At 43.2% G+C, this 24,722-nt stretch overlaps 1 protein-coding gene across 2 annotated transcripts in view; it reads left to right on the plus strand.

Moving 5' to 3' along the window:
* Positions 1–5,359: 5,359 nt before the first annotated feature.
* The window catches only part of LOC109868431 (syntaxin-binding protein 1), a 38,453-nt gene continuing 19,090 nt past the window's right edge, over positions 5,360–24,722 (plus strand). The window contains exons 1-6 of one of the 2 annotated variants that reach the window (XM_031802903.1): positions 5,360–5,593; positions 18,911–18,960; positions 22,615–22,696; positions 22,967–23,043; positions 23,265–23,343; positions 23,777–23,880. In XM_031802903.1, the coding sequence (XP_031658763.1) occupies positions 5,557–5,593; positions 18,911–18,960; positions 22,615–22,696; positions 22,967–23,043; positions 23,265–23,343; positions 23,777–23,880 (429 nt within the window). In that variant the 5' untranslated portion in view covers positions 5,360–5,556. The remainder of the gene's footprint in view (positions 5,594–18,910; positions 18,961–22,614; positions 22,697–22,966; positions 23,044–23,264; positions 23,344–23,776; positions 23,881–24,722) is intronic. The other variant, XM_031802902.1, reaches the window with a different exon arrangement.

The raw sequence follows: 24,722 nt of genomic DNA on the forward strand, positions 1-24,722 counted from the left end.
CATCGTGTTCAGCCTGGGTGTGGCTTTTAAAGGAATATTCTGGGTATAAAATTACCAGACTGTGGAGTGCATAAAGTACCCTTTTGTGATTTACAGAAATTATATCTGGCCCAAATTTCAACTTCATTATTGACGTGCGGAAATGTTGCTTTTAGCCTTTGCAAAAAAAATGTAGGCTAATAATCGTTTTTCAACACTAATATAACGTAGGCTACAATACAGCCATCTATCATGTCGTGAGTGAGGATGTTATTCTGTAAAGTTTCTGTTTTTGTAAGAAAGTAATCTTTGACAGGAAACTAAATGCCATGTCTAGGGAGAGGATGATGAGCTAGGGATGGGGATGAGACTGCTCAGGAGGAGGTATACTGCCCCCGTGTGGACCATCAACATTGGCAAAAGTGAAAGGACCACCACGGACCATTTTCATCCAGTTTTGGCTGAAGATTCTTGACCAATACTAATTTAAATTTTTTAATTTAAATATTTTAAAAACGTTACAAGCGGATGGAGCCTGTTGTTTAGTGGGGCGGACCTGTGTTGGGGACTTTTGTCATGTCACTGTCAGTGTGGAGGGGGTTCCCTGCTCTGCCCTGGTGGACACTGGGTCCACAGTAACTCTGGTGAGGCCAGATATTGTGCCAGGTTGGACTCAGTGTGAGCCCACAACCGTGCAGCTCCGCACAGTCACAGGTGAGCTGGCACCCATGAAAGGGAAGGGATTAATGACTCTGACAGTAGGGGGCAGGTCCTGTGTGGGTGGCGGCTGTGCAGGACCCTTGTATACTGGGGTTGGACTTTCTTAGGAGCACAGGCTGCCAGTTAGACCTAAATGGGGGCACACTGAGCTTCCAGGGAGGGCTGGCAGTCACCATGCCCCCCCCCCCTAATGTCACATTCACTCAACCCAACAAACCCTTTACTCCAACAGTTAAAGCAGCAGAGACTCATGGCCCCCCCGCTTCCACATCTGTGTGTGACTTTTCCCCAGCCCCCCTGTCACCTACGGCTGTGTGTTACATTCCCCCAGTTACCTCCACGACACAGCCCTCTGTGAGCCCGGGCCACGTCCCTCCAGCCCAGCTACCCCAGATGGGAGAGGAGAGGACACTGTCTGCAGTGAGGGAGATATGGAAGAGGAACTGTGTTGGTCTTGACCTCGAGCAGCAGGAACGGTTGTGGCAGTTGCTGTTTGAATTCAGAGACAGCTTTGCGCTGAGTGAGGAAGAGGTGGGTCAGACTCATCTGGTGCAGCATGAGATCGACACAGGTGATGCTGGACCCATCAAGATGCGTCCCCGCCGTATCCCGCTGGCACGCCAGGAGGCGGCAGACAAGGCTGTGTTGGAGATGCAGCGGGGAGACTTCATCGAGCCCTCAGACAGCCCCTGGACGGCGCCAGTCATCATGGTTCCGAAGAAGGGGGGGGACAAACAGTAGCCTGTGTAAAGTTGGTTTAATAAACCGTCAATTCGTAAACTAAATCCTCTGTCTGGACAATTGTTCCTTTATGATCTAGTCAGGTCATTACAATATTTTTGCCATCGTGGGCCAGAATCATATTACAGGATTATACATCATGTGTATGACTGTGTTGGCAGATATATCTACTGTAAATCACGTCCAGATATGCTACTTATTTTACATGCATAGAAATAAACCACATCAATGTTCTCCTTTTGGTTGGTATTTTCATTATTAAACATGCAATGAACTACACAGAGGGAAAAGTACACTGTGCATTCAGCACCACGGCCAGAACTCTTGATAACGTGTATGCAAAAAAACACAAGAAAGAGAGAGCTCAACATTACATTTAAACTAGCCAATCAGTGTGGAGTGAATTCTCTGATGGGCATTGACTAGAGCAGTGAAGTCAGGTATAGTTTCTGACGTCGCTATGCGCAGGATTGCTGAGAGATGAGAGTCGGTAAGAGATGATCTGTGCCTTGACTTGTTTTGAATCACTGCATCAGACTGAAGATCGACAAGCTCAAGTTGCAGGTCAGTGGGAACGTTATCCACATTGAAGGTGAAAGGAGAGGAAACCAACAGCATTTTCAGTCATTTTCCAACACTTTGAAATCCTCAAAACGACGAGAAAACTCACCGTTCAAAGCACACATTAGTGATGTATACTTCTCCTGCTGGTCATCTGATAAGGAACCGACTAGTAGTGTCGGAAGGTGGGGGAGATTGTTGGCTTCTACTTGGCAGGTCAGAAGGAGCTATTTTCCCTTGAAAGCTTTGACAAGGCTGTACATCTGATGTGCAAAAAGGCCCTTTCCCTGTAGTTTGGAATTCAGTTCATTCATGAAGGCCATGATGTCCATGGTGAAGGCCAAATCATCCAACCATTCTTTATCTTGCAGTTGAAGGAAATCCATATTTTCCTTTCATTTGCAAAAACTCAGCAATCTCCAACTTCAGGTCCCACACCACCTCACGTTTGTGTGGTAGGGGAGATCTCCATGACCTGACTCTGTCTCTTCCAACAGTGAGACAAACTGCCTGTGGTTTAAAGATTTTGCTCTTATGAAGTTTACCACTTTAGTGACTGTATCCACAACATGGCTCTTTTTCAGAACACATTTTTACAGAGCACCTCCTGATGAATAATGCAATGCAGGAAAATAATTTTCGGATCTGGGTTCAGCTCAGCTACTTGATCATGTATCCTTTACAAAAGGCCAACGTGTTTTCCTGTCAAGTTTGGGCACCCATCAGTGGTCACACTGGATAACTTTTCAAAACTCAGTCCCAGCTTTGGTGCACACACTTATTAACCTCCTCCAATAAATATTTCCCTGTGGTTGTGCTCTTCATTGACTGCACTGAAGCAAGTTCCTCTGTCATTTCAAAGTCTGGGGTTATGCCTTGTAAGAATATCAACAACTGCGCCGTGTCACGTGCATCACTGTTCTCATCCAGGGCCAAGGAGAAATGGGTGAAATCCTTTACCTTGTCTTTCAACTGTTCCATATTCTCTGTGACGTCCTCAACACGCCGTGTCACTGTTCGTCTTGACAGGGAAACATTTTCAAACAGCTGTTTCTTGTCGGGGCAAAGTATTGCTGCAGAGTCAATTAAACATTATTTAATGAATTCGCCCTCAGCGAATGGCTTGCTATGTTTAGCAATTCCGTCATTTGCTGAATGCAGTTTCGTGAAAAGTCCTTGCTGCTTTTGCAAATGAGAAAGCAACTCTTTTGATGCACTTGTCCTCTGCTCAGAAGACATATTCCTATATTTCTCTACATGCTTCGTCTGGTAGTGTCGGGACAAGTTGTAGTCTTTCAAGACAACGATGCTCTCTTTGCACACTAAGCCCACAGCTTTCCCTGATACCTCAATAGATACATATTTCAATGTCCACTCTTGCTGGAACACCCTACATTCATAGTCTACTTTCCTTTTCTTTGAAATCTTTGAAAAACTAATTTTTGCACAATTTCTAGCTAACTATTATTCATAACTGTGACGTGTGTCAGCCTGCCAGTCACTGTCTGTCCTCGTGCAGTTGTTATTTATGTGTGCCTTCAAAATAAATGTCCCACAAGCGGTGGGAGTTAAATCATTATACAAAGGCTGGTATTCATTGGGCTTTTAATTTGAATAACAAATACGTTTTCCAAAACTTTACCATTGTAAATTCTTTACTTGATCTGAGCATGATTCCGCGGACCGTATTGAATCAGGTCACGGGCCGCATCCGGTCCCTGGGCCGGCCTTTGCCCAGGCCTGCATTAATTGCACTATAACTGTGACACACCGTGCCCACAAACTGTTAGGGCCTACATAACGCTCTCCCAACAGCAGAGCTTTATTTTCAGCACCATGGAGTGAATCCTTACAGCTGCTACACCTGGCTGTCAGCGGAGCATTGACTGGCAGCGAAACAGTACATTTAGCCTAATTTACTGCCTTTTAAAAAAAACTCGCTGATATGGCTGACTTTCTTAAACAAATGTTTGTTCAGCACCTTTGAAATGTTCAGTGACAGAATTCAGAACATGGGCGTTCTTACAGTATTCTCCCTGTACACCAAGTCAGAACCGTAAGATAAATATAGAGGGCATATAAGCAGAAAATGAAAGCTCTTACAATATTCAATGATTACATTTCTATAAAACAGGCTATAGGCTACATGTGCACCACCAAGTCAGAACACTAGGCTAAGTTATGAAGGGGAAAGGGACTACATTATTAGGGTTAGGCACATGGGCTACTAACAGCTTACTACACAACATACACTTAGCATTCATTTCTTCGCTCAGTATACAACATCTCCCTGGCATATTACATCATTATGCAGCAGCATACAATACATTTTTGGACTCACCTTGTTGTGCTGTGCTCACTTGAACAGGAAGGTGGCGCGGTGGTCACTGTGGACCGTTCAAAATGTATTTTCCCAGTCGGAGCTAGTTTTTTTCAGAGTTCTCAGTTGTCTTAAACTCATTGAAGTCTGAGATTCCCCAGTTCCGAGCTTCCAGTTGTTTTGAATGCCGCCCGAAGTCATGCTGCATTGATAGCATGGCCAATGTATTCAACTTTTTCTGGCCCATGACATGTGAATGTTTGTCCTTTTAAGCCTGGGAATAGACACTTAAACCCAGACTTGGACCACACACCCACACCACTGAATAGCAGGCTAGTGATTGCTTTGCAACGCTTGCAGTTAACCACTGATTCCTTCCAAACCACTCATTGTTGACTTTGCAATTCCTAACTTGTTGTGTAATGTTATATCTATAATTTATCTCCATATGAAAAGGATTGAAAAGTATTTGCCAGTAGATTGTCGACGTGAAGCCATGATGATGACTGCTTGTCTAGCTTGCTAGCTAAGATTTTTTAAGTATGATGTTGACATGATCAGTTCAATCAAAGCTACGGTAGAATAATGTGATTTGATGTCATTTTATGACCTTTATGACCTTGAGCCTTCTTGGATGGGCACTTCTAATAAAACTCTATGGCAGCACCCAAGTGGCTTGAATTTTCGAGCTCTCCCCATAGATTTTGAGGTGACATTGGGTCCCCATGAGCCAATCACTGCGCAACTAGAGAACATTACCAACCCCTACACTCTGTATTTTCTGCTGGCTGCCCCACCACCATAACAACACTGAGCTAGACTGAAACACCTGCATTTTGTTGCTGCCTTACTCAAGAAAGCAAAAAAGAGAACATGTTTGTATGCGACTGTATAAACTCAAGAATAATTTCATTTTTTACATTGTTTGCAAACTGAAATGTTTGCCTATGTATTAATGTAAAAATAACATGCTAAAAAATGTGGTTCTGACCCACCTGCCCTGAATGACGGGTCTCCACTAAAACATATAATAATGACATTTTTAGAAATGTATTTGGCTAATGTAGCCACTGATATGGGGGTGGAGAGATAAGCAGTGACGTCTCCATTCGAAGCTCTGCAGCGATGTGAGGTGTGCACATTCGGTCGAGCAGAGAAACGAGAGGAATACTGCGAGGGAGAAAGAGGGAGTCAAAGGGAGAGATTGAGAATACGGTCAAACACACAAGAGCATCATGGCACCCATAGGACTCAAGGCGGTGGTTGGTGAAAGTAAGAATACCTTATTATATTTAGCCTATTGACCATTTTATATAAATTGAACATCCATTGATACACATCGATGGGATGCACTGTGCGTTTTTCTCGGACAGAGTGGTGATGTGCATGAGCCAAGGACCTATAGCATGAGCCAGGGAGCTATAGCATTAGCCAGGGACCTATAAATGTGCAATTTCTCTGCTACAGCGATGCTGATGCGCATTACAATTTCGACGGATTAGGCTATAATCTGAACGCGCCGCGGCCAATTATAAACTATGAAAAATCGAACTCTGCATAAGAAGGTGCTTTGATCGAGAAAGACACAGATACGCCCATACTACGAATCTGAAATTAAAATACAAACTGTGCGGCAGTAAAGTGACATTACACAACGTTTAAAACCATATGCTATTCCAGGCCATTGTTTTTTATATTGAGGCACAATGTTAACTGCACAGTAGAACGTTGTAGGCCGATAAATTACATACTTTCATGTAATTGATGATTCGATGGATCGTAAATGAATATTCTCCACCCAGGAGAGCTGCGTTTATAAGATTCCCGTGTTTCAGAAATGCCTCACCCCTATGATGGATCGCCAGTGCAATACACTGCGTAGAACATCATCCTTCAGCATGAACGGTTCAAACAATAAAATGAAGGTTAAACATCATGATATTCTTGGTCTGCAGTATTAGAGTAAAGGCGGAGGGTGAGCGGTCCTCTATATGGAGGACAGGAATGAAATAGACAGTAAAAACAGAAAAAATTCCGCATTCCGTATGTTAACACACCTTTTCGAATAAGGATATTACGGTGTTTTCATCCGCGTATAATAAGAGGCAATGCGCCTTGACTCATAGGCCTACTTGCCCACGATCTACAAGCATCATTTGCGCAGTTTAAGTAGCAGTTGAAGCCTAATGAAACAGCATCGGTGTATGGTTTCAAAATAAGCATCGATGGTTGTTTTCAGACAGTGCTGTCACTAGGCCTATTGCCCAATCCCCTGGAGGTTGAAGTCCATGGATGTTGTAGGCCATGGTCATGTAGGGGCTTTTGAGACATCTCTCTAACTGTTCAAACGAAATATTATGTACACCCATAGGAAAAAAGGTTCTGGATAAAACAAAAAATGGTTATATTGCTTGCTTCATATAGCATATTGCACCACTAAAGGTTCAATATAGAACCCTTGTGTAGGAAACTCAGGTGTTATTCTTGACTGAACCCAAATTGATTCATATTGAACCATTGGGTTCCATATGGAACGTTTACGGGTGCCATATACAAAGCAAGTTTAGAACACTTTTTGGTTCAATCCAGAACACTTTTTTTAAGAGTGTAGCATCACAAATCATCTGGAAAAATGTGTGGACTAGTGGTGCGCAGGTCAGCCGTTTGTTCACCCGCCCGCAATTGTTAACCCATCCGCAACCGTCCGACTATATGTTGTAAAGTGAAAATCTGAGTCCGAACACGACCCTAATCCGCTAATATATAAAATGCGCAGTAGGCTAGTCAGAGAAGGCGTAACGTTTTTTTGCCTGATTTAGATATGTTTCTGCTTATCATTTCCTACATTTTGGTAGGTTATTTGTTAGTCAACTTGTCTATAATTAGATACATGCAGCTTTTCTTTAGTCATTGGACTAAATAAACCTCTGCTCACCGGAGTAATGTCATAAATCGATAGAATGGATCAAGTTTTCACTGTCCCCTCTGCTTCTTTTACGGAGCAAGTCCGTTTAGGGTCAGGGGAGAAAAGAAAAATATTTTCAGTGCAAAATTTCCAAATGACATCAGTTTGACCGGTTGTAAAGAAATAGAACGATTTGAAAACGACACTACATGTTTCTGATACGATTTCAGTTCTGCTTGGATGCATATTTTATTGTTTGAAATACTATTATCAGCTTTCATGATTCTGCTATAGATAGCACCAGACGGCAGCCAATCTAACGCATTCGCATTCTCTCAAGATGCTGAAATAAATAAGTCATATTTATCTACTGCTGTTCCCAAATGAAAATTGTGCCTACGTTTGGTGTATCATTATACTGCAAGAAATTATTAATTATCCTGGAGTTAATATTAAGGCTATGTGAGCGATTATAGACCTACAGTCATTGTCCAAATTTGAGTTTCCATTTAACCCATCTGAACAGTAGGCTACAGTTCCATTGACGTGTAATAGGCCTATTTGAAGTCCTTGTCATATTTGTATAACGCCTCACAATCATCACGCAAAACATAACAGGTGTTGTGCCGAATATCTCCCCCCTGCCAGAACCCCCCCCCCCTTCTAATTTCCTTAATGTTTTGGCTAGTGTGACACAGTTCTGTGACACACAGAGTCAAATACTTTCTATAGAATAAACTTCACGTAGGCAACAGAAATGAATAATTAATGCATGTGTGTTATATTAAACATAGAGGGAGTAAAATGTAGGCAAGCAAATAAACATTTGAGAACAACTATGGCTGAATTATTATCCTTACACTTTCAAACATACTAGTCGAATAAGACATGGGAGAGATGACGAATTTTGGCAAAGAGATTTATTTATTCACTAATACAAAAATCAATAGCGGATTTAGGTACGGGCGACATGGCAGCAGCCCAGGGCGGGCGGCATCTTGCCGGGGGAGTCGCGGGGCATCACCGGGTGCGGGTGGGGACGAGCGCTGAAGGGGTGGTTCGCTCTGGGCTCCATACAAGCTAGAACCGCCACATACACTTGAAACAAATAACCAAACCGAAAACTGCAGACAAAAACAAGTGTGCGCATCTTTAACACAAACCAGATTTATTACGGGGTGAGGCATTCTCCTGGGTCTAAAGGCTCACCAAATGTATGTTTTTTTTTAAGATTAAACATGTTATCAGATAATGGCGACATCAACAGCAACGGATTTATATCCAGAGGTTATTGTGGATGTGTAGGCATAGCCTACAAGCCTACTATCAGTAATGGTAGTGCAATTAGATATGCAAAGAATATTCAATAAACGAACCCAATAGCTTGATTCTCAAGAGATAGCCTATTGATCACGTTCGCCTACCAAATTACCAACCTGGACAGAGAGGCAGATGTATTACGTTTGGCATGTTATGTATCAATTTGTGGATGTCCATCATCCATTTCATATGATATGTTACGAATTGCAATTTGTACATTATGTTACGCATTTGCAGTACCTATAATATGTTACAAATGCCAATTTGTTGTGGCTAACATGAGGTAGGTGGCTAGGTGGCAAACACTAATGTTAAGCTAACATTAGCTAGGCTAGGAGTTAGGGTTAGGGGTTAAGCTTAGGTTAAGGTTAGGAGTTAGGTTAAAGGGTTAAGGTTAGGGCAAGGGTTAGCTAACATGCTAAGTAGTTGCAAAGTAGATAAAAGGTAGTAGGTACTGTAGATTCGTATAACAGAGAAATTGGCAGAAATCATAAAAAAAAAAAAAAACATTTTAACAGGACCATGGGCTGCCAGCCATGTCACCTTTTTCATTGTTTTATTTTTATATAAAAACTGTTTTTTTGTGTGTCAAATTCGATCAGCCCACACAACTAAAAAATGGTCCAGCCCATCTGACATTTCCCAGAATTGCCAGATGGTCAATCTGCCCCTGCCTAATCCCTGCCTACATGTGCATATCTACCTCAAATAGTCCAGTATCCCTGCACATTATACATTAGGTACTGACACTGCATATAGCTTCTTCTCTTATTTCATACTTATTGTTATTTTGTGTGGTTTTTTTTCTTATTCATTATACTTTTTTATATTGAATACTGCACTGTTGTTTGGTAGAGCCTGCGAGTTAAGCATGTCGATAAAGGCAGGGAGGGATGCATCGAGCACCTGCGCGCTATTTAACTGGGTTGATGGTGAGTAGATTGTCTCGGATTGGTTTACAACGGGAACGTACGCAGTAAAACGCGATACACCACGGGCCCTCTGCAGCACGCGCAGTAGCAACCTCTGTTGAAGGGGGATGGGCAGCGTATAGCGTTTATATCTCTCTCCCTCCGCCTTCACGATTGTGAGCATCAATTCCATGAAGCAGCAGACTACAAAATAGTGCCAGCGATAGGAATGAAAGGCCAAAGTCCATAGATGTGTCAATCAAAATTTGACATTAATTTGTAGGCTGCCTACACCTCTAAACGAAATGAGAGAAAATACGTGATTCTAGTTGCATTACCGGCCCTTAAAATGAATTTATTTAAAAATATTTGAGAATGCATGGTAGCCTATATTTTTATCATTCAACAAAATAATGTATTTTTTCAGCAGCATTCTGCAACATCAAACCATCTCTTTGCTCTCTTTTTTATTGCCACTATAGTGAATCAGTGGTATTGCAGGGGTTAGAGTGCTGTCTGTGCCCAGTCTCATCTGTGCTTCATACAGTATGAAAATGTATGCACTCACTACTCTAAGTCATTCTGTATAAGAGCATCTGCTAAATGACTCAAATGTAAAATGTAATACAGTGGACGTTTATGTTTGACTTTATATGGATCAGACAAGAAGGATGTCACACATCTTGCTCTCAATTCTGTCATTTCTTGATCTTTTACTTGTTGGAAATACTTAGCCTAAAACATGCATTTCAGTATTATCACAATGGCCCTGTCTTACATTCTAGCCTTTCTGTCAGACTGAGGTCCACAGGGTGTGATATGAGGTTTGTGTAGGTAGTTTGACAGTACAGGGGCTGTGAGAAGAGACTAGCCTGACAGTACAGAGGAGGAAACCGGGAGTAGTGTGATCATGACTGTAAATCCAGTGTGACACATGCCAGATAGAGACTGGATTTAGCCCAACTGACCCAAGCGACTGCATCCTACCCAATGACTCATAGTATTTCTCCCCCACTTCATTGTCCCTGCTGCTTGAGTGGGTGGTTTTAATAGTCTGCAGTGGACATCACTCAGTTTGTTAATAAAATGGTTCAAGAGTACCCCACATCCCCATGTGGGCTGTGACTGCTACTAAGATCTTGCGGCTCCATCCTTCCAAAACTACAACAGAACGCGAGAAGCCTGGGTTTTCCGAGGCTTGCTAAGATGTGATTCCAAAGTTAGTCAGAAGGACAGAGAGATGACCATGCAGGGAGAGGAGAGGGATGGAAGGAGGGAGGGAGGATGCTCACCACCATGCAGAGAGAGGAGAGGGATGGAAGGAGGGAGGGAGGATGCTCACCACCATGCAGGGAGAGGAGAGGGATGGAAGGAGGGAGGGAGGATGCTCACCACCATGCAGGGAGAGGAGAGGGATGGAAGGAGGGAGGGAGGATGCTCACCACCATGCAGGGAGAGGAGAGGGATGGAAGGAGGGAGGGAGGATGCTCACCACCATGCAGGGAGAGGAGAGGGATGGAAGGAGGGAGGGAGGATGCTCACCACCATGCAGGGAGAGGAGAGGGATGGAAGGAGGGAGGGAGGATGCTCACCACCATGCAGGGAGAGGAGAGGGATGGAAAGAGGGAGGGAGGATGCTCACCACCATGCAGGGAGAGGAGAGGGATGGAAGGAGGGAGGGAGGATGCTCACCACCATGTAGGGAGAGGAGAGGAGAGGGATGGAAGGAGGGAGGATGCTCACCACCATGCAGGGAGAGGAGAGGGATGGAAGGAGGGAGGGAGGATGCTCACCACCATGCATGGAGAGGAGAGGGATGGAAGGAGGGAGGATGCTCACCACCATGCAGGGCTCCAGAGTTGACCAGGCTCTGCAGTATAGGGAGAGAGGGAGTTACTGTACATCTCATTGACCCAGCCCAAGCACTCATCAGCTGCACAGCCCAGGCCAACACCAGGATGGACACACACACACACACACACACACACACACACACACACACACACACACACACACACACACACACACACACACACACACACACACACACACACACACACACACACACACACACACACACACACACACACACACACACACACACTGACCTTGACAGGGATACAGACTCACACACACTTGCTGGGTTCATTGTGTGACGCAGTGCCCTCAGCCTGCCACTGTAAACACACAGACAGACGCAACATTTAATATATTTTCTAATGACTTTCTAGACACAGACTAGCCCTCTTTATATGCTAGATTAGAATAGTCTTGATTATGAACATTAATAATTACATCCCATTTCCCTTGATTAAGAAGCACTGCTGCTGTGTCAGCACTGGCAGGGACTATTCCTCCTTCCTCCCACTCAACTCTCCAGCAGACCTCACTCACACACAGCAAAGACAGACTTGGATTTAGATTTGAGATTCCTCTGCAGCGAAAAGCACCATACAAATTAAGTATATTTTCATACTTAACATAGAAACATCAAAATGTACCAGAGACCATCAAGAGGCTTGCTGTAGCAGGGCCAAGTAGCATCGGCCAATATTGCCATTGCTGCGGAAGAAAGAGAGGAACAACATCACAGAATGCAGATTAGGCTGCCAGTGGGAGAGATGGATAATGACAGAAGGAAGAGGAGGAGAGCGAGTTACGGAGGAGAAGTGATGTGGAAAGTAGTATTGTTGCTTTATGGGAAGGGATTTCATCTAGATGGTGATGTGCAGAGTCATTAAGCCCTCGTACCTCAGACCTCATGAGATTGCAGAGCTCCTTCACCTATCACAGCCCCCCTCCCTTCCTCACTCAGACACCAGACACTTACGCATGCACACATTCCGCTCAGACTTCAGACAGAGAGAGAGAAACCTTGTTTTAACTGATCTTGCCAGGACATAGCAGCCTGCGGCATTGCAACGCATCACTAGCTTCTCCGTTGACATTTCTTTCTGCCTGCCATTTTCAGCACTAGACTAGGCATTTTGTAAATTGCTTCAACGTTGCACTTGACTGCAGGCAGTAAATACAGCTTTCAAATAAGGGGGAAAATGAACTCAAACATAGAGGGAAATGTATCTGCAGGTGGATTTATCATGTCTTTTTTTTGTGCTAAAACCTCGCCCGGGCTAGATCGACTAGGCTTGCATGTTGCCCAACCCTGCTCTAGTCTATCATTACACTGTGTTGTAGGAAAATGAAGAAATAGATGGAATATAACTCCCAGACACCAGGAGAGATTTTTGTGTCAGACAAATACTTTACCTCAACATAATGAGAATACAGTATTTATGTGAGGGATTGTTCGTGGTCTTCATCGTGTCTGTGTTTGTTAGAATGTTAGAATTATTTTTCCTCTCACAAAACCCTGTCCCTTTCCCACTGGCTGTGGCTACAGCAAAGAGTCACACTCACATCCATCCATTTCCTGCTCTGAGAGAGTGGTCATGACCGGCAGCCAGCCTCTGACAGCACAACCTTTGACCCAGTCTGAGATGGGGATGAGAGTAGTCGCTGCTTGCTTGTTATTCCTGTTCAGTTCTCCTGAGATGTCTCTCAGCTGATCTGGAATCTGTTTTGCGGTGACGCTGTGAGAGACAAGAGGTTGCGTAACAGCAGGCTGGCCTCACAGAGCTGACTGAGGTACTGTCGACTCATGGCTGCCTGTGATTGGCTAAGTCTGTGGAAGGGCACTCTTGAGACACTCTACTCCTTCTGTTACTGAGGATCATACCAGGGAGAGCAGTAGTCAATATCTACATCTGAGAATCCATTCTCCTCTGTTTTTTATTTGTGTCGTATCCACACTATTACATACATGTTAGAACTGTGTTTAGTATTCTTAACGAATTATGAACAGGGCATAATTAAACCAAATATGACTATTTTACCAAATGTGTCTATTCTCTTCTTGTCTTTTCAAGAGCCATCCGAAATGTCAGAGAGGACCAAATCAGTCAAGATCCTAATCTTTTTAACTGAGATAATTAAGAGTGAATGTACCTCCTGCTGTGTGCCCTCAAAGACTAGAGTATGGTTCTGATGATGAGAGGGAGATGGGAGGGGCTGTGTTCTGCTAAAATGGCCTCCCTTCCCTTCAAGAGCAGGGATGTTACATTCCCTGGGGACTAATGCTGATATCCAGAGAAAATGGGTCACTCAATCGTAGTCGCCAACCTCCAAGGGAGAATAGGAAGGTAAAGGGGGAGAGTCTCAGTGTTGAGTAGCGAAAGCTGTGTGTTTGTTGGGGTCAATGTTGAGGATTCTACAGGAGTGGATGACATAATGCACAACCATGACAAAACCAATACACATCAATGACACAACATACAGCCAGCCAGCCTCTCAGTCAGACTAATTGTTCCTGTGTGGATAAAAGGCTTATCCTGTGCTGAGCACACTTACAACCTACAATAAAGGCTGAGAAATAACAGGCAATGCCTCAGTCTGTCTATGAATGATTATACTGATTCAACTTACTATACTGCTTAGAAGCAATAGCATACTTTGTTTTACCATAATTATATCTATTTTGATGGGGGTTCATGTTTCATACCAAAACCTATGGAAGTGGAAAGGATAGTGGTCTGATATTCTGCTAGTTTTGTTACGCTGTGTTGGTTATCTGTATGAAGAGTGTGTTGAGTGACTCCTGCTGGAGCTTACCATTACGGTATGGGTTATGGGTTAATGTTAGCCTAGCAGTGTGGTATGGGTTGATGTTAATGTTATTGTTGATGCTAATGCTAGGCTGCTAAAGCGACAGCTGTTCATTATGCAGTGAACACAGAGTACTGCCTTCCTGTGTGAGGTGAATGGTTGGGGAACATCTGTATGTGTCTAACCCATTCCAATTCTCTCTGCTCTACTTTGGAAGACAAAAGTCAGTATCAAGATTCAGGTGAGGGTTATGTATCCCCCTAATTTGAACAACTCTGAGATGTCAAATTGATTTCGTATTTACAGTGACACACGGATCAGGCTGAGGACAGCTATGCCTGATTCACCTAGAAAGAGCTCTGGTTCCAACCCATCCCACAATGGACAATTTCATACACTGGTCTGGTCACAGACACAGACTGACACAAACACTGATAATTTAAAAGATATATTTTTTAATTGAACCTTTATTTAATTAGGCAAGTCAGTTAAGAACAAATTCTTATTTACAATGACAGCCTAGGAACAGTGGGTTAACTGCCTTGTTCAGGGGCAGGCCGCTTGCATACTGTATAACTCTACTATTTATGTTTGGTAGCATATGACCAGACCTATCTGAAGGAGACTCCTGCGTGCCTCCGGTGAGCCTCTCTACTCTGCTAGTTGACACAGCTGCTCCACTGTGTTTGTTCAGGTTCCTTCCCTCCTCTCAGTCTGCCTGCTCTGGGACTGCATTGTTATGCCACACAGGGGTCAAGGAAGAGCCAGAACAACCCCAGAACAACCTCCACTTCCACTTCCTCCTATGTGCTTTGTTAATCTTGATGTTTGTCTTTTGGCTATCCCTCAGTCTCTTTGTCATTTACATACACATACCTCAGCTCAGGAGAAGGGAGTCAGAGAGAGTATACATGTATGTACCCCATGCCCTTAAAAAAACAGCCATTTTGGTTCTAACTTAATTTTATGTCTATGTGCAGTCATGTGGACTGGCAGTTTGTGTTTCTGAATGAGGGAGAGAGGGGGGGAAGATAGGAGGGCAAAGAGAACCACACAGGACAGAGGAAAAGGGAAAGTGAGAGAAGGATATCCCTTGTGCTCCTACAGTTCTGTCATCCTGTTTGCTGACAGTTTCTTGTGACATAGCCTAGAAAGAGCTGGAAATAGACGAGCTGAATCAAGAATTCACTTTGGATTCACTCTCTGCCATTCCCCACAAAGATTGCAAGATTAGACTTTCCCTACCGAGGTCACATCATGATGACATCAGTGCATCTACGGTTGGAGTGCTGTATTATGTACAGACCTAACCCCCTGGCTTTGAGTGGTCTGTGCTTAAAGGGAAAGTCCACCCAAATGACCTTGTCCTTTGACTGTGTACAGGGTTCAAGGAAACCAATATGTCATGTAGTAAATTGGGTGAGCTATCCCTTTAGTCATCATGTGAGTGTTGTCCTTACGAATTACTATCGGCAGCAATTACCCAACAAATCCCCCTCATTCTCTGAATGGCCCTGTAGTCTCCACGTAGCACATTCACACACACAGCCTGTTTAATCTGTGATAATCCATCTGTATCTCTGTGTATGCCCAGATGTTGGGCACTACTGCGCCAAAGGGCTTAGCGGTTTTTATATGGGGATACCGCAAAATGTTAAAGAGAGTCATCCTAAATGGATTTATCCCAATACTGCAGCCAGATGGCCAACAACAGCGATCAGGCTAATAATGGCTCCGCCACACACACACACATGGCCCTGCCTTGGCCTGATCCACAGATGACCAATGGGATGAGTTTATTCATACTGCAACAGAGAAGAACTAGAGCCAATTTGAGTCAACCAACAATAATTGATTTGTAGTTTTTTCAAGTTCAGAGAATGAATTTAGCATCTAGCAAAAATGTGTCTTCTCTTTTGGATAATACATTTGATTCTTTATTTACTTGTAATGGAGTCAAAATTGATTCAGTCCATTTTGGAATGGAATTGCATGAGAAGGCAATAGACGAGCTGTATTTCATTATGCATTTTGACTCATTGGTGGAGGCAGCCCTCCATTTTGCTAGCTACAGTGTAAGATAGAGTAGACATGATGCTTTCAGAGACCTTCCCTCCAGTGACAGCATTTAATACACAGGCAGTGATCTGCGTAGCAATGTGGATTTGCTCGTCTCTTGTGGCTTTTAGCTCCGTGTCCAATTACTTCTTTATCTGATACTGTGGATACCTTCGTAGACCACTAAAAGCACTTGGCACATAACATAAATATGAAAGAAAATGGTGTCTAATACAGTGCCTTTAGAAAGTATTCATACCCCTTGACTTATTCCAACATTCTTTTTTTGTGTTACAGCCTGAATTCAAAATGGATATATTTTTAAAAATACATTCTCACCCATCTACACAAAATAACCCATAATGACAAAGTGAAAACTTGTTTGTAGAAATGTGTGCAAGTTTATTGGAAATGGAATACAGATATATCTAATTTACATAAGTATTCACACCCCTTTGGTATGGCACTCTAAACTGAGTTTAGGTGCATCCAATTTCCTTTGATCATCCTTGACATCACTACAACTTGATTGGAGTCCAATTGTGGCCAATTCAAATGTTTGGATGTGATTTAGAAAGAAACACACCTGTGTATATAAGGTTCAGTTGACAGTGCATGTCAGAGCAGAAACTATACCATGAAATCCAAAGAACTGCCCGTAGATCTCTGAGATAAAATTGTTATGAGACATATATCTGGGAAAGGGTATACAACTATTTCTAGAGTGTTGAAAGTTTCCAAGAGCACAGTGGTCTCCATCATTGGGAAATTTAAACTAGAATTGGCCGTCCTACCAAACTGGGCAATCGGGCAAGAAGGACCTTGGTCAAGAAGGTGACCAAGAACTCAGTGACCACTCAGACAGAACTACATAGTTCCTTGGCTGAGATGGGAGAACCTGCCAGAAGGACAACAGTCTTTACAGCACCAATCTGGGCTTTATGGGAGAGTGGCCAGACGGAAGCCAGTCCTAAAGGAAAAGGCACATGTTAGCGCCTAGATTTTGCGAAAAGGCACGTGAAAAACTCAAAAGGCAAAAGGCAAAAGACGATGTGGTCTGATGACACAAAAATGTAACTCCTTGGCCGGAACGCAAAGCGCTATGTCTGAAGAAATACAAGGGCACAACTCCATCCTTACCATGAAGCTTGGTGATGGCAGCATCATGCTATGGGGATGCTTTTCAGCAGCAGGGACTGGGAGACTGATAAGGATAGAGGGAACAGCTATTTTGATTGAGCCAAATACAGGCAAATCCTTGATGATAACCTGCTTCGTGCAATCGACCTTAGACTGGGGCAAAGATTTACATTCCAAAAGGACAATGACCCCAAGCATACAGCCAAAGCAATGCTGGAATGACTTCAGAATAGGAATGTCAAAGTCCTTGAGTGGCCCAGCTAAAGCCCAGACTTGAATCCCATTGAACATCTGTGGAAAGACTTGAAGATTGCTGTTCACCGCCACTCCCCATCTAACTTAACAGAGCTTAAGAAAATCTGCAAGGAAGAATGGAAGAAAATCCCAAATCCAGATGTGCAAAGCTGATACAGACATACCCAAGACAACTCAAAGCTGTAATCACCGCCAAAGGTGCTCCTACAAAGTATTGACTAAGGGTTGTGAATACTTATGTAAATGAGACATTTCTGTATTTAATTTTCAATAATTCGCTAAAATTTCTAAAAACATGTTTTCACTTTGTCATTAAGGGGTATTGTGTGTAGGTGGGTGAGAAAAAAAGGTCCAATGTTCTTAACTGCTAGACTACCTGCCGAATTGTACCCACAGTCATACCCAGAGTCACAGACACATGAACTCTAACAAATAGAGCGTATGAGCCATATTTTCACAATGATGTGAGTATTTCATTACGGTCGGCAATGCATACATGAATAAACACACACACATGAACACACAACCCATTCACTTAATATAGAACAGAACCCTTGCCAGCATGCTGATGTATTCTTAAAGGGGTCAGATGACCAGCAATTATACATGACAGCTATGAGGCAGGCTGTCAAGAGCATATAGTAGCAATGCGGTCCAATAGAACCATATATAAGGTTCAGTGTGCTCTGTGGCTGATCTGGGAGATCACTGCAGGGAGGTACTATTCACCTGGCCTTACTGACATTCTCAACATATTCTCACTCGTTACTTATCTCACAAGCGTGTGTGTGTGTATCTGTTTGTGAGCTTGGGGCTCTCTGGGCACAGCCTGACTTAGGTGTGTTTGGCACAGCAGGATGCTGATAGATTCCTGACAGGGTTGGGGCTTCGGAGCAAGCAAAGGGCTGTGTTAGATGTCATGAAGTTGGTGCAGGGAAAGGTGTGTGTGTGTGGTGGTGGTGGTGGTGGGGGGCGGGGGGGCGGGGGTGGGGGGGGTGGGGGTGCATACGTGTGTGTGTCCTCCATAGAGGAATGACTCTTCTCACGGCCTTGTTCCCAGATGCGAGTGTGAGAGTGTTTTTTTGTCTCCTGTGCTCCACTGTCACTCATCACTATGGAAACAGTGTCTGTCAAGGAAATTAAATCAGACAGAGAAAATGACTGTATATTATGAACCTGTACTGTACACTCAAATCTATATGCTAGGGGTTTTGACATTGAAAATAACAAAAATAGAATTGTATCAACTGAAATTGGTCAGACGCACACACAGTGAAGAAGCATGTGAAGAAAATAATACTGTTCTGACCTGTGCATCTCCTGTCTTCTCGTTCACAGAGATTATGAATGATGTCATCAAGAAGGTGAAGAAGAAGGGGGAATGGAAGGTGAGAGTTTATTTTTGCAGTCCACCTTGTGTTCCTTTCCCCCCCCCTTTTTTTATACTTTGACACTTAGCAACAAACTGGTGTGGTCATTCTACTGTGGTCCCTGCAGTGTACTCTCAAACTGGTGTGGTCATTCTACTGTGGTCCCTGCAGTGTACTCTCAAACTGGTGTGGTCATTCTACTGTGGTCCCTGCAGTCTACTCTCAAACTGGTGTGGTCATTCTACTGTGGTCCCTGCAGTGTACTCTCAAACTGGTGTGGTCATTCTACTGTGGTCCCTGCAGTGTACTCTCAAACTGGTGTGGTCATTCTACTGTGGTCCCTGCAGTGTACTCTCAAACTGGTGTGGTCATTCTACTGTGGTCCCTGCAGTGTACTCTCAAACTGGTGTGATTAGAACGTCCAGTTCTAGCTGGTCACAGTTTTTTCATTGAAACATTTTGGACAAACACAGTCCTTACAAAGTTATGTCCTGAATGTGACCAGTTTGTTTGTGGATCCAATGTCCAGATATTCACAAAAGTACAGTGGGTCCTCATTTAAAAGTTGCAGCATACAGCTTGTGCGGGATGCTGCACAATGTTATGGCATGTTGGAGTGCATGACGTTTTTTATTTTCCTGTCAGACATTGTTGCCGTTGATGCTAGTTTGACCATCAGAGGGCATCTTTATGAAGCTTGTTGGTGCTTGCTTACTTTTACAAATAATCCTACAGAGGTCCATGCAGGCCAGATGTTTTGATTGCTAAACCCTATCTGAAAGGTTTTTAATGAACCTAGTTTTTCCAAGCAACACAAAATGTTTTACAGATGGTCTTTCAGAGTGAAACGGTGCTGAAATAGTTGACCACACTCCAGTTGACCACACACTTCAAATCTTATCATAACAATTGGATGACTTTGGGTGTTTCAGTATGCAACAATTTCATGCCATCAATTGCATTAGCCTACTTTATTCCAGTATTTGTGTCATTCAGTGATATTTATTCCCATAGTAATTCATTATGGATCCATCCAGATGTGGTTAGAAAACAGTGCATGTGGTGGGCTCTGCAAACAGATGGGCGAAGTGAAATGCTGCGCAAACACACATTAATACATTTAAAGTCCCTAAACTCGGCAAGAGTCTATTGTCCTGCTAAACCATTTACACCTGGCCCACAGCCTTGTTGAGTACTTCCAGTACGGTGCACTTTCACTCCATTCTCCGCATGACTCTCTGCCACCAGATGCTTCTTTCTATTGTTGAGATCTATTTGGTAACATTCCACAGGTAAATGTAATAAATTAAACACATAGCTCTGGTCTGGAAAACATGTTAAACCTTTTGGGGGGGTTTATTTATCTGTGTTTAGTAGCTGAGGCTTTATGGCTTCGTCATCAACTTATAATTTAGCAGAGATCACTTGCAGTAAACCATATATTTTATGAATATAACAGAATATAACATAACATTTTAGTTTCTCTTAGAATAAAACCTTATAGTGTAACAACAGTTGTAGTAAGTAACAGCTACAGAGGAAGAGCAATTCTTACACTATTGTTCTAAATCCAATCACCCTCTTCTTCTTCATCTTCCTCATTCCGTTCACTCAAATTAAATTGTAATACATTTTGTCACTTCCGTTCAACAACTCCAAATCGCTTTTGCATGTGCTCCAAAGGGATAACATGATATAGGTTCATTAAATAATCCAAAGGAAAATGTGACTATTTATTAGCCTAGTGTATATAAGTATTTTAGGCATATCATGTGAATTAGGCCTCATGTCAAATCATTGTCAAAGTGCAAGAGATACTGTGCATGACAAACAGGGGCTGTTAGATGACAATATAATTGTTCTGCCCATTAAATGCATTATAAGTAATAACAGAGAGTCTGTCTAATGAGAATAAATGTCAAGCCTTTAATATACAGCATAGAACAGTTTAAAAACAGAAATGGCTTTATCTGACATGTTGCATTGCGTGAGGCTTGGTGATCCCAGCATCACTAGGATATTAAACAAACACTCAAATAGGCAACAGAAGCAGGAACATATGCATTGGGCTGAGTAACTCACTCATTTCTGGCGTTTGTTCATATTATAATGCAGGGTTAAAGACACATTCTTTCTGATTGTCTTTAGCGTATGCAGTCTCTCTCCTCTTGCTACATCTCATTTCATTTGAATTATTATGTGATTATAAGAAATGTATATATTTGCAGGGGTTGATGCATTTTTTGTTAGGGCAAATCAGGTCTGTGATATTGAAAGGAAAGTAAAGGAGTTTGAAATGTAAAACGTTAGAGGACTTAAGCATCAAATACATTGCAAGTTTGCCCTTTTTGGCCATTAGGCTATACTTTACAATAGGACTCAACTCTGACTGACGTCATTATCTATCGGTAGTCTAAACTGTGCACAAATTGGGTGATTTTTCACACCTAGCTGAGCTATTGGTAAATTAATTGTCGTGTGAATATTTCAGTCCGAGAGTCTCTCTCCTCTCAGAGAGTCTCTCTCCTACATCGGGAAAAACAAAAATCGTCTGGCAGGTGGTCCCTGAGTTGAGAGAGAACTTGGGTAAACACAAGGGCACAATAATAACCTACTGTCTGTAGTCATAAAACAATTAGGCAAAATACATGTATGTTATTTTGTTGGGTAACGAATTGGCTCTCGGGAACTCGTTAAGAGGCGGCTTCTATCTTCAATATAATCATTAATTCAGAAGGTTCGCCCCATAGGAGTGAGGCCTGCAGTAAATTAAATTAGATTACCAGGTTCTTTTTTTATTAGGTTATAATGATCCATGCCTTCTGGGAATGTTAGAAAGTCCAAAAGTTGGTGGTGGCGTTACGAAATTGTCTGTCAGAGGTATTACAATGGAAATAAATCAAATATCCATCTGTCTGCATATTTCAAGACATGACATGTAAGGGTGCAGTGAGATACCCTATGGGTTGGACAATACTTTTGTAGTCAATCAACTTGAAAAAATGTATACTTAAAAACCGAAAATCAACCAATGTCAGCCTTTCACTGCTTTATTATCCAAGTGTTGAAAGTGTGTTGGCGACGGAGAGAAACAAAATGGTGCATTTTGAGGCCTTATACCCTGTGTAGCTCAGTTGGTAGAACATGGTGCTTGCAATGCCAGGATTGTGGGTTTGAATCCCATGGAGGACCAGTATGAAGATGTATGCCAGAATGGGGTGTTACAAACTGATCTGTAGCCACAGCCATTTTTTTCACAAATATGCGGGTCACATTTGACTATTTCATAAACCATGTCACGGGCTGTATTAAACTACTCGGGCTGCAGACTTGTTTGGTAACCAACAACCTGGTAACTTGATGAGTTTTAGGTTTAAGATGGCACTGGAAGAAAGGAAAATGGCTCCTGGATAGCTACTTCAGGACATGTTTTTCAAAAGCAGTCACATTGGCCTAATGTAGGCGATCTAAATTAATTTAGATCAATCTCTTTTTCTGGTGCTCCTGAATCCTGTTTAGTCAGGTGCTTCTAACTTTTAAAAGTTGGGTGCACCAGTGCTACCAATGTTAAAAGTCAACATGTTTAGAGACTTTGTTTTCTGAAGCCTCTGACTAACTCTTTCGTGTATCTCACTCTCCCTGGTTTCTCATTGGTTTCTCTTCCTGTCTCAGGCGCTGATTGTGGACCAGCTGAGCATGAGGATGCTGTCCTCCTGCTGCAAGATGACAGACATCATGTCAGATGGCATCACCAGTAAGCCATTGTTAGCATTGCAGCAAAGATACTGTATATGATGACGAAATGGTCTGGTCTCCGCCTTAATGAGAGTTGTTGTTCCAAAGGCCGGAAGACAGGCAGTCTGCTTATCGGTTTACTTATTGTGGACAGATTATGATGAGATTTAACCCTCTTGCCTTGCCTCTTCATCTCTGACTGTAGCTACCATTTGGTAAACATGGCTCAGCATTCAGTAAACATGATATAACCACATCTCTCCCTTCTGTTTATTTTCTCTCTCTCTAGTTGTGGAGGACATAAACAAACGGCGAGAGCCTCTTCCCACCCTGGAGGCCATTTACCTGATTACCCCCACGGACAAGGTACACACACACACGCACACACACACACACACACACACACACACACACACACACACACACACACACACACACACACACACACACACACACACACACACACACACACACACACACACACACACACACACACACACACACACACACACACACACACACACACACACACACACACACACACACACACACAAACACCTCACTATCTTGTATCCTTAATTTTCCAGTCTGTGCAGACCCTGATTGGCGATTTCAAAGACCCCCATTCAGCCAAATACAAAGCAGCCCACGTATTCTTCACTGACTGTGAGTAGATACCTGAGGAGCCTTTCCACTACACAGATTCACTACACAGGTCATTAAATGCAACCACAGACGCAGCCACAGCCAATCATTGAATACTCTCACAGCCATTCATTGTTAGTGGAGAGGGCTGTGATGTTGGTTAAAGGGTTTCATGGAAGGAATAATGTGTAACCTAAAATAATACTTTTTTTCACTGTTCAATTTATTACAAAACAGTTGTTGATCTAGACATCCAAAATAGAAAATCGCTCTGAATTTCACCATCATAATCCTATGAAAAGCCTCTTACAGTAAGTAGTGTGTGCATACATTTTCATATGCGTGGCCCCAGCAGGAATCAAACTCACAATCCGGATGTTGCAGGTGCCATGCTCTACCAGATAAGCCACACAGAACCAGCACTGAAACTCACATCAACCTCTCCCTGTTTCAGCCTGCCCGGACCCACTGTTCAACGAGTTAGTAAAGAGCCGTGCTTCCAAATCCATCAAGACCCTGACTGAGATCAACATCGCCTTCCTGCCCTACGAATCACAGGTACTAAACAGAGGATGGGAGAGAAACAGAGGGAGGGAAAGAAAGAGAGAAACAGAGGGAGGGAGAGAAACAGAGGGAGGGAGAGAAACAGAGGGAGGGAAAGAGAGAGAAACAGAGGGAGGGAGAGAAACAGAGGGAGGGAGAGAAACAGAGGGAGGGAGAAAAACAGAGGGAGGGAGAGAAACAGAGGGAGGGAGAAAAACAGAGGGAGGGAGAGAAACAGAGGGAGGGAGAGAAACAGAGGGAGGGAGAAAAACAGAGGGAGGAAGAGAGAGAGAAACAGAGGGAGGGAGAGAAACAGAGGGAGGGAGAAAAACAGAGGGAGGGAGAGAAACAGAGGGAGGGAGAGAAACAGAGGGAGGGAGAGAAACAGAGGGAGGAAGAGAGAGAGAAACAGAGGGAGGGAGAGAAACAGAGGGAGGGAGAGAAACAGAGGGAGGGAGAGAAACAGAGGGAGGGAGAGAAACAGAGGGAGGGAGAGAAACAGAGGGAGGGAGAAAAACAGAGGGAGGGAAAGAGAGAGAAACAGAGGGAGGGAAAGAGAGAGAGAAACAGAGGGAGGGAGAGAAATAGAGGGAGGGAGAGAAACAGAGGGAGGGAGAGAAACAGAGGGAGGGAGAGAGAGAGAAACAGAGGGAGGGAAAGAGAGAAACAGAGGGAGGGAGAGAAACAGAGGGAGGGAGAAAAACAGAGGGAGGGAAAGAGAGAGAGGGAGAGAAACAGAGGGGGAGAGAGAAACAAGGGGAGGGAAAGAGAGAGAGAAACAGAGGGAGGGAAAGAGAGAGAAACAGAGGGATGGAGAAAAACAGAGGGAGAGAGACAGAGGGAGAGAGACAGAGGGA

The sequence above is a fragment of the Oncorhynchus kisutch genome, linkage group LG23, assembly GCF_002021735.2.
Source record: "Oncorhynchus kisutch isolate 150728-3 linkage group LG23, Okis_V2, whole genome shotgun sequence".
Lineage (NCBI taxonomy): Eukaryota > Metazoa > Chordata > Actinopteri > Salmoniformes > Salmonidae > Oncorhynchus > Oncorhynchus kisutch.